Source organism: Copadichromis virginalis, linkage group LG7, assembly GCF_057382275.1.
Source record: "Copadichromis virginalis isolate Kocher_CV1m ecotype Utaka linkage group LG7, C_Virginalis_male_GT1.1, whole genome shotgun sequence".
NCBI lineage: Eukaryota > Metazoa > Chordata > Actinopteri > Cichliformes > Cichlidae > Copadichromis > Copadichromis virginalis.
In genome coordinates, this window is record NC_140624.1 from 7,030,766 (window position 1) to 7,041,758 (window position 10,993).

General features: G+C 38.7%; 1 protein-coding gene across 3 annotated transcripts; it reads right to left on the reverse strand.

Moving 5' to 3' along the window:
• Positions 1-1,038: 1,038 nt before the first annotated feature.
• On the reverse strand, positions 1,039-7,597 carry ehf (ets homologous factor). Of its 3 annotated transcripts, none has more exons than XM_085461425.1 (9): positions 7,422-7,597; positions 4,981-5,119; positions 4,357-4,614; positions 3,321-3,365; positions 3,144-3,164; positions 2,995-3,057; positions 2,867-2,911; positions 2,573-2,768; positions 1,039-1,741 (listed from the first exon to the last, which is right to left on the reverse strand). In XM_085461425.1, the coding sequence occupies exons 2-9, from the start codon at positions 5,054-5,056 to the stop codon at positions 1,642-1,644; spliced, it is 804 nt and encodes a 267-aa protein (XP_085317551.1). In that variant the 5' UTR covers positions 5,057-5,119; positions 7,422-7,597; the 3' UTR covers positions 1,039-1,641. The 3 variants fall into 3 exon arrangements, with proteins under 3 accessions (XP_085317551.1, XP_085317550.1, XP_085317549.1); XM_085461424.1 differs by having other exon boundaries at positions 3,144-3,185; XM_085461423.1 differs by having other exon boundaries at positions 3,144-3,188.
• Between the last annotated feature and the right edge of the window lie 3,396 nt (positions 7,598-10,993).

The window sequence follows — 10,993 nt, forward strand, 5'->3', positions numbered from 1 at the left end:
GCTCTGAAAAGAAACAATGGGATTTGATGAATAAACACTTCAGTTTGAATTACATTACTTCATGTAATACAACAATCGGACAATCACTAGCTATTATTTCAGTCCAATCAGGAAGATTCTGTTTGTACCACTTTACATTAATTCATTCACCCATCCTTGAAACGCCTCTACTCAGATATGTTTTTTCACCAATAAGGAGTGTTCTGTTTAGCTTTCATGCATTCCATCAGTTCTGATCACAACCTATTGACAATTATGCTTTAAGAACAGGCCATGTTTTGTCTTTCAGTGTACAACATGCAATTATTGCCTTATGATGCATACGTATGAGACAGAATAGTGACTAAACTGAAAACAATGCAGTGCGGCGCAGTGCGAAAGTGCAAAAGATAACGACTGAACGTGGTGTCAGTCATCAATATGTAAAGAAGGCTTGCATAAGCCAGATAAATCAAATTTGAAGATTAGCAATGGATTTGCTTGCAAATGCAAGTCAAAGAAGGCAGTCTTTTACTGGCACTGCCTTTATCTTGCTGGCCATCAAGGCCCTCTCATTTGTCTGCTGCCTGCAGGAACCAGCTTGGCAGCTACAGCACACAGTGACAAACAATTAACTGTGTGGCATTTCACACTGTCATGATAAAGCAGTAACTATCTTTAAGTGCATGGCTTTTCAGAGTCAAGCTTGTAACAGATTTAGTGGGAACAAGGCTTTCACTTGTGGATCTAAACAGCACTCTGTAGCTCATCAATATTGTTCAAGTTTGGGCAAGAATAGCTGCAGTTTGCAGGTTCACTCTGGCTTCCCAAAGACATGCTCGTTTGCTGGTGATTCTAAATTGGCCGTAGGTGTGAATGCTAGTGTGATTGTCCAGAGTATCTGCTCTCGCCTAATGACAGCTGGGACCGGCTCCAGTCCCTGACACCCTGAACTGAATAAGCAGTTTAAAAAAAATGGATGGATGGATTTCAGTTTCTTAATTTACATTCAGATCTTACACATGGAATTCATGAAAATAAAGAGTTTTATAAAATAAAAACAGTTACAAGCTTTATTTGTAATATCAACAAACATTTACACACTTTCTGGACAGTTCAATGGATGTAAAGTATGAAATAGTACAAACCATATTGTCACATTGTAAATATTTCTAGTTCATCACTAGTTTATGTATTCAGTGCTGTGCTTTGGCCTTATTATTTTCTTACTATTGTTTTTTTTTTTTTTTTGGTTGGTTGGTTTTTAAGCAGTGAACAATCATCCTTTCGTAAGTACACTTCACAGTATCAGTGTCAAAACACGCTACATACATTTCTTTGCCACATGTATTTTGAATGTGTTATCGACATGTGCTCTTTTGGTACTTGGAAAAAGTATCTGTTTGAAAAGAAACATCTGAAAACTCTTTAAAAAATTGGTTATTATAATTTTTTCATCTTTTTAAAGCAAGATTTTAAGGTTTGACTGCTATTAAGGCACAGTAAAGAATATTTCAGTGCAGTATCACAACATAGTTATAAATTGAAATAAAAAAAAAAACAGGAAGAAAAACAGTTTAGACATCATCAAAAACAGTCAATGCAAACTATAATAAAGCATTAAGCACACAACACCAAATAAAACATAAATTAATGAAACCGTCACTTGTCCGACTCTCTCCACCCTCTTGCATTTCTTCCAAACTTATAAACCAGCCTGCGGCCATCTACTCGTTCTAGGATTTCTCTTTTGTAGTAATATCTGTAAGACAGAACGGACAAATCAAGTAATTTTAGATTATGAAAAACACATGTATAAAAAAAGTCTTGCATATTTCACTTAGTTGGATTGACTGAATTAAGTAAAGTTTTACTGCTGTTTGTGTTTCACTCCACTTTCCCCCAGTCAGTTCAAAATAATCCGCAGTACCTTCTGATGACTTTTGCATTTCAACTGACAGTTGAAATGCAAAAGATTCTTTGCGTTCTTATCTGCCATTTGCTGGAAATGCCAGGAAACTTACTGACAATTCAGGTTCTATCACATCACAGTTTACAGGTTACTTGTTCTTAACTTTCTGTTTAGAAAAAGACTGGCAACTTCATACATATACTCGCTTGTGCTACTTTAGCTTTGTGCTTGCATTTCAGACAGAGTTTAAATTCTTGCACCCCATTAATTAAAAAAAATAACTCCTACACCAGTTTGTTCACACCTATTTACGCATTTAATATTCTCCATAACCTATTTAGAATTCAGCAGTCTACAGTATTGTGTCATTCTTTCATCAAATCAACTAACAGAACAAAGAGGTACTAAAAAGAAAACAACCTGTCGTTAAGGTAAGAGTCAAAACAGGTGCAACATCAGTTACACAAAGAGATGAATTAATGCATCAAATAGAAGCACAAAGTACACGTTTTCATCTTTATTCATGGTCATTCAAACAAAAGTTATTGTTTTCTGTTGCTGACAGCACCAATCTGAGAAAAACAACATCCCAACGTCTTAATCGTGATTGTGTGTTCATGGTATGCAAACATAAGGTTTATATTTTAATAAATAATGTAAGAGAGCTGTGAGGGGTTGTACCTCATTGCACGGCTTAGTTTCTCGTAAGTCATGCTGCTGTTATTTTTCTTCTTGCCCCATAATTGTGCCACTGCCTCTGACTTCAGGAAACGAAAAATACCCTCTGTCCGATCCTCCCACTTGATCAGTCCTGGGTTTCGCTCTGGATTCAGTAGAATGTCCCTGATAAACTCCCACAAATGGGTCCCCCTTGGGTCTTTGGTAAAAACAACAAAAGAGTAGATAGTGGTTGTTTAATAAACATCAAAATTACATAAAAGGCATTAGTTTAAAAAGATTTTTTCTATTACTTACTGTGTTTTTTGACTGGATGTGGACGGGTGAAAGATCGTTTGATGTCTGGGAAAGAGATAATTCATTGTGAAACATAATTTTCAGTTACACAGTTTGTTGCTCTCTATATAGTACAAATAAATCTTCACCTGGACTAGGAGCCCTGGGAGAGGCAACAGGTGCAAGGGGGTGAACCGAGGGGTCATAGATTTCTAAATAAAAAAGAAGTCAGGTCAGTATTTTTTGTCTGCGATGAATAAAACTTGAATAGACAATAGCAGAAATATCACAGCAGTACCTCCAGGTGGATAGCTGACATCTGGAAATGGACAAGAGAAGTCTACTGTGAAAGAAATAGGTAGGAGGCAGGCTTAATTAGGGCAATAACACAATGAGTACAATGAACAGGAAAATGTATTCATTATAATGCTGATGTTTGTGTTTTTGGCTAACATTTTGTGTGAAGGACTCTTACATTCAGGTTTGCTTTCCATTTGCCCTATATCCACGTGGTACTGGCCTGTGCAGAGATAAAGACGGAAAAATAAATGAAATATAAGCATAAATTGCAAATTAATATTTAAGTCAGTACATTCACTATTTTCAAAATGGCTGGTATTGAGGGATTGGTCAACAAATTACTTTCTGCACTCCTCTCTCCCATTTCCCGGCTGTCTCAGTAGAAATGGGAAAAGCAACAGTGAAGCACCGACACACCTTTTTTGATCAAAAAAAGTAGTAACATCAGAAATGTATTCTAAATTCCAATAACCACCAATGACTTCAAACTCATCTAGCAATAACACCCTGTGATCACAATCAGTGTGAGAACAATATTTGATGTATTAAAATGTGACACCTTATCTCAAGAAACTGAGCAGGTTTCTTACAGTTGGTTACAACAATAGCAGAACTGTTCTCTTGGTTCAGTTTACTTCGAAATTCTTTTTAACCTCAGGGTTAAACCTGTTGTGCAAGATCTATTGGTGCTACTCTTGAAAAGGTATTGGCTTTATTTGCTAGATAAAATATAGTCTGCTTGTGTAATTTACATAAATTTGTATTATTTTCTTTTCTTATTTAGCCACATGCTATACATACAGTTGCAACAGGTATAAGCCAAAAAATGAAGTATTAGGCCTAAGAAACAAAAAAGGCAAAGAAAAAAGAAAAACCTTTTGACTTTGTTTAAAAGCTCTAATTAAAAAACAATGGACGATCCAATTCTCAGCTTGTTTCTCAGCTTCACACCCCCTCTGTGCTTTGTTAGGAAACCCATTCTAGCAAGAGCAAACAACAAATCCATCATCTCCTTGGCTCTAAGCAATCCTTTGCCCCTCTACAGCAGCATGCTGTGCGACCCCCTGACCAGCTCTGCGATCCGTTCTCAACAACTCATCATCAAGACCTCGTTCCAGACACAACTCGGATCACCCAGCTTCTTTTTTATTGGCACTAATCATCTTCCTTTGCTGCCCCTTAAACCTCTCTCCCAGAGTTTTTAGACGTACCGCTCCACTTGAGCTCTGTGATGCTGTGGAAGAGAATGGGTCCCACGCTGCCAGCTGCACGGATGAAGTCCTGGTAGCTTAGGCTGCAAAGCTGATGGCCATCGATGTCAAAGTTTTGGAATGGGATGCTGGAGGCATCAATTTGGTGCATGTCCATAATTTGCTGCAGCCATTCCCACACTTGGTACTTACTCCAGAACTGAGGCTGGGACTCATGAGGCCACAGACGGCTCGTGTAACCAGCCATCACCAATGAACCTGCAGGCACAGACATAATTGCTCTTTTCTTAGACTTAACAGTGACTTCATTTAGTTTCATTGTAAAGGTGTATCTGATGAGGGAAGCATGACTCCCACAAGCAAAGGTATTTGTCAACAATTAAATAGCAAATTCATTTACTGTAACACTATTTCTCAGCTGGGTATGTCTAATTCACGCCTTGTGTTTCAGAGCTCTGGGCTCTCCAGGTGAACAATACATTAGCTGCTAATTGTTGAATTATTTACATTTTGAATTGCAGCTTTGTAACCATTGAGTGAACTGGAGTCTTCAGAATATAAGAGTAGGAATAAAAATACAGTAGGCCTCATTCTGATTGTGTCAGTGTGTGCAATAATCCTCACCATCAGGATAGGGGTTAGCAGGGCCCCAGGCACTGGTCACCTGGCTGTCGAGGGTTGTGGATGTAGTTACACTCATACTGCTACTTCTATGCTCAGATGTACCATGGCCCAGGGGCTGAGGCAGGAGGGTAGTACTTTACTGTATAGACAGAGTCAAAAATAATCTGTCACTCATGTATGCACACATACTCGCATAGATAAAGGTAAAGAAAATTGAGCTTTTGACCTCGATGATGACATTCCATATTAAAAGATTATGTATACATCTCATGCATGACTGAATCTACTTTATTTACGCACAACAGATTCACAGGATGTCAGCACAGACGCTGTCCTCTTTACATTGCATCAAAGCTAAAGTAACGTGCTAATAATGCAGACAGCAAATGCTGCAGCTGCTGCTTCACATATCTGATGTAGCAGTATTCAGTGTATTCGAGCTAACTGCCATCTGGAAAGTAGCTGCTCTGGAAATGTTTTCCCTTATTTTTACATTCTTCTTGCTGTTATTGTGGTAACCACAGGTGTCAGAATTTCAGCAAAAAAAATCAAACACAGGTCTGATTGTTTGTTACCATCAAAGTGTGGTCACAAACTTATTCCGTGTCAGCACAGGTGGCAGGTTGGGCATGTTGTGTACTCGTTATGAAGAAAGGGTCTGTTGGGTTTTGTATTTTAATCAAGGTCTAATCTATTTGTTTTTACCCAGCTTAAAACATGAATTTTATTTGTTCTTCAGTGGTGTAATCATATTTTTGGTTTGCTTGTAGCATCATCCTTGAAGAAGTAAAGTAGCAGAAGACTAACAGAAAGGTACACTCCGCTTAATCATTAGATGCACTTAAAGTACAGCAGCTTATGTCGCCATTGAGTTGATGTTTATTAGCGTAATATCGACTCACTGAGGATTCGTTATTCACAGGTGCAGTTACTTTTGAAGGGTGAGCTGTTCACATATAAAAAATAAATAAAGACATGTTTCAAATGTAACCACAAGTATATTTGCATTCCATGTAAATAAAGTCAGTGTGAATTTCAGCACCTCCACTGTTTTGGTAGCACAAGTGTTGCATGTGCACAATAGCTTAGTCATATCTTCGATGGTCCAATGCCAGCATCTGGTTTTCTGTTACTGTTGCACTGAAATTCCCCTTGAATGCTCAGAACATAAGGCAGACATAGAAATCCAAACGTCCAGCTAATACTGCTGTTGTTAAAAGAAATAAAGTGTTGTCTGTATATGTAAAGTTTTGGGACGATCATTTATTATTTTTCTTAAAATCTTCTTTAAATCTGTATCTGCCCAAAATGACAAGAAGAGCTGCTTAGGTGTGAGTGCTGTTATTCTAAATTTTTCTGACTTACTAGATGATAATGAAACTATGAAAGGCTAGCAGATGAGATACCCGTTTTAAATGGCTACACATTAAACAGTGTAATACACAGTACTCTGACCGTTCCATAGAAAAACTTGGCTGCAGTTTTATGGTAGGTTATAAACAAAATAGCTCCAAGCCATGTCACACATTTCTTCAGTAAACACTGAGTCGCCAGTATAACACATCTGCATACAGTTAGAGAAATTTATCACTTTAAAGACCTAGCAAAACAGTTTTATAGCAAACAAAAGCCAAGATTTATGAATTCGATTTCTACAGAAGATAAGGTATACATTCGTCAAATCAAAGCAGAACATCTCATCAGCTGCCAATCAGCCCAAATCTCTTATGTGTTTATCTTCAATCTATGAGTACTACGAGTGCCAAGCACGTATCTTAACAAGAGAGTAGTTTCTGCAACAGAAAGTTGTTTCTGTCAATACAACGCGCACGCAGCAATTCAAGTCACAGTCATGAATCAATATGCTGTCGGCCAAGTCACAGAGAACAATCATTGCACTGGATATGTCATGATGCAAGGACACAAGCAGCAGTTGAAGAATAAGTTAACATGAACATTTTGTCTGCTCTTGACAAGACTGGCTGCTTTCCCTTTAAGTCAGAGCTAAAGCCTTGTGGTAGCACTGAAACATAACTGAAAGTAACTTGGTGGACTTTTAAAAATCTTATTTGTCTTTATTCTTAATTTTGCATTTAATTTTTATTTAAGTTAACTTCAAAGAGGAACCTCTTAAAGTTTAAGTTTTGTGAATTACACAATACAGCTTTCAGTGTCTTTAAAATTGACGATGTCCTGTATGACTGAAACAAATAATGTAGCCAATGCATAGCTAAAAATTACAGTAACAAGAGACAAACTGTGAAATGAAAATACCACATGCACAGCCAACCTGACTAAAACAAGGTAAAACATCAGCATATTAAAGCATATTGAGAATTCTTATTAGGATTTTGTACACTTAGTACACTTTGAGCCTTCGGGTTAATTATACTGCAACCAGTCATTAGTGCTGATTATCCAGAACCAGTGTGACAGCCTACCAGAGCAGTAGAATGGAGTCTGACCAGACCTGTTAGAGGTCTCGCGAAGATCCGCTTTCAGCAGTCTCCTGAGATTCCGACACCGTAGTTTACTAGAGTGTAAAGTCAGACAAGGTGAGTCCTTTTGCTAACGAAAGCTTAGAATTAACAGAAGCATGTAGAAACTGCAGGTGCTGCCCCACCACAATGGGTTTTTTATCCTGTTAACTTCCTTATCCCACTCCAATTGGCTACCTGTTCATGCTCATACCAGATAGGTATTTGCATAATGCACACCCACACACAGAAACATAAAACAGATCCACACACACACCTGACAAAACTTTTTATTATCTCTGTTGGCAGCATTTCCTCTCACGGAGTCAAGCACACAAACGCAAGCTCACTCACGCAGTTTAGCTTACACTTATGAGGAAACATATACACAGATACACATACAATAGACCACAAAGTTTAAATCCTCAAAGTTCATGTGGTTTCTTAAAATAGTGTTTAACCTTAGAGAAACTTCCCTCTGTGCTATTATGCAGGAAAACAGTTGCTTGCTTTATTTCATCATGATGAACGAGGTGCTGACAGTTTGGTAGGAGGGCCTGAGAGAATGTGTTCCTTTTACTCTTTTAAAGTTGCTGGAACTGACAAAGAAACATTAGTAACTGTGTGCCTGAAAAGACTGTAATAAAATGGGGTTATGGGGGTTAGACGTTTATAAATGTCTACAATTTTACACTGTGGCCTCTTTCACCTTTGAATTTGCATATTAAATTTGTCTCTGAGTGATGATCACTATTAGGGTGAGCTTGTTTCAGACTGACTCAGAGCAATGCGGGGCTTCACCATGTTGCAATCACATCCAACTTTGATCGTCTAGTAAACATACTAGCTAACAACATGCAGGGATCCACAGGTGTCTGAGTAAAGAGTGACAAATGCCAATTAGTTCCGGTATGTGTCCCAAAAATTCCAGTCAGTATCACAGCACTGTGACAACAGTGAGCCTCTTTAATTTATGTGAATTATTTGCCAGTATGCTCCCTGCAGGTATTATGTATTTCCCTGTTGCAACATTTACAAAATTTCCTTTTGAAAAATGTGTCAAACAAGACTTAACTAAAAATGTGAAATACTGTTAGATGGAAAGCGTAAAATCTTGTGTCTAATTGAATGAGCCCTTGTACACTAGGAGAATGTATGGCAGTGGATCTGTTTGGTGTTTTCAAATTCCTCAAAACATGTTTGTCCTGTTTAGCTATTTTTTCCACTTGACATCAAACATGAGCGGAGCAGGTATTTCCAAAAAGACAACTGTACTGTTCAAACAGCATACGTGCACAAGTTAGTGTGTCAAAAAAAACAAAAGCAACAAAAACCATTTTTACTGAACGTTGTCACCATTTATATCTGCTGTTGGCCCATACTGACAAAGATCAGAGGAAGTTCAAAAAGTCTATTTTTACTTGACGCCAATTAGAGTTTGGGCGAATTGTAACATCTTTGATCTGAGATCTAAATCGGATCTATAGCATTGTACTGTTACAATACCTCTTGGGACCAGAGGCACTCACAGTATCATGCTGATAATTGAAGTGACTTTGAGCAGGGTTGAACTGTATAATAGGCTGAAGCAGAGAGAAGTGAAAGCCAGGGATGTCAGGGATTTCTCAGAGCTTCTTCAGCAGAGTCATGTGGAGGGAAACAATAGGTGACGCTGAACAAATTAATTTGCTTTTACGTAACATTGATCTATTGAGCATGTAATCATATAAAATCCCTTCAGAGTCTTAATATTCAATATTTTCAAGAATAAAACATGCATTGCACTATTACACCGAACATTGTGTTATCCCAACAGGCTGACTTTAATAGCCTAATTTCCTAGATCCTTATGATCAACATACTGCCTGTGTTCATACTATGCTCACTCTGGGAGCTCTCGCTCTCTGAGCGCGTGCAGTATGCGTATTTTTGTGTGACTTGGACTCTTGCCCATGGCTGAGCTTCAGAGGTAATGAGGGAATTCAGTGTAAGCATGATTATCTCTGAGAGTTCCCCTCATCTGCATGTCCTAATGGCAAAAATCACCACTCCTGATCTCCCCGCAGCCCTCCGACACCACCCTAGCTGCATGGGTTACAGATAACTTGCCTCCAGCCCTCCCGGCAGCCCGTCTACCGCCTACTTGTAACACAGGTGCTATTTTCTGGATTTTTTGCAGAACTTTCCTATCCTCTTTTTAAAGGGTAACATGCCTCCAGGGTGCAATTTGGGGCCTTAGCTGCATTTGGTGTCCTCCCGTTGTGAATGCCTGACCAGATTTTATTGCAGTAAGATTAATATGGCCATCAGCAGTGAACAGAAGTCACACACTTCTCATTACAGTCCGCTGTTTAGGCTGCCTCGCACCGCCTTCTTTTTTGTTCTCTCTCCATCAGGCTTTTCATTTGCCGTGTCACAAGGAGAGCCTAGTATTTGTCATCTCATTTCATGGATCTTCATTCTGCTTTTTCAGGGTGGTTGCGGGTCGACATGTGTAAAAGTCCACTGGGGGAACAGAAAAAAGCTGGAGAAACAGAGGGGGAGAGATCAAAGCCTGTCATCTCTGCTCCACTCTGTGTGAGTCAGCCCACCAACATTGCAAGACGCAGCGAAGACATCCTCCCAGACTCAAGAAAATGTCATCAAAATGCTGGCATTATAGACAGTGTCATCTATTTTTAAGTAGAGTCAAGTAGAGGCTTATGTCATCCTCCAATAATAGTACACTACTGATCCATTTATAAAGAGGCTTATAACTTGCTTAGTGCTGCTGTGAATTATTAACGTTTTATCTGAGCATGCGGTCAAAAGTTTCCCTTTGACAGGAAAGGCTGTCAGAACTGTCAGTCAGAAGAAACAGACAAGACAGGAGGAGGGTACAGTTGCATGCTCTAATGAACAGGAACTTATTAGCTGGAGTATGTCTATTACTGTCCCACTTGCCTCCCATCTTTCATTAACTGCTTATCACGCCTGTTAGTGTCATCTTTAATACTTCACATTTTGATTAGCATATGTTCCATGGGGAAAGAAGGAAAAATCATTTTATTAGTGTCAATTATTGCTACAAATGACAATTTCACTGCCTAAATTGTAATTTTACATTTCGTCCCTGTCAAAGAACAATGGCTGTGTAATTACAGTAATGAGAAGTGCAACAGAAAAATGAATTATTCAGAATCAGTTTTCTTTCATGTTCTTTTGAACTCCACCGTGTCTGTTTGTTTGACATCTGCCCGGCCTCATTAATGTCAGCGCGCTGAGAACACAGGTTCTGTCCATCTTGCAGGTAATATATACGAGGAGCAAGAGTGAGTATATGTTAAAAAACACACAAAACCCCCCACTTTTTCACCCATTTACTGTCCAGGAGTAAAAACTGCACTTGACTTGATAGGGTGCAGATCTATTATTAGCCCATAGGTGACACTGTTGTCCCGTGTAGTGCCAGAGAGCTCTGAAATCATGCTTATTGAATGAGTGCTGAATACAAATGTGATATGAGAAAGTGTAGGTGGAACATGCTTCCTAACAAT

Bases quoted from the DNA above. Each gene is read 5' to 3' on its own strand.
- ehf (XM_085461423.1), bottom strand. From the start codon at position 5,056: ATGAGTGTAACTACATCCACAACCCTCGACAGCCAGGTGACCAGTGCC. The intron at 3,189-3,320 runs GTAAGAGTCCTT...TTTCTTTCACAG, and splicing joins AATGGAAAGCAAACCTGAAT to TAGACTTCTCTTGTCCATTT. The intron at 1,742-2,572 runs GTACAACCCCTC...TCTGTCTTACAG, and splicing joins AAACTAAGCCGTGCAATGAG to ATATTACTACAAAAGAGAAA.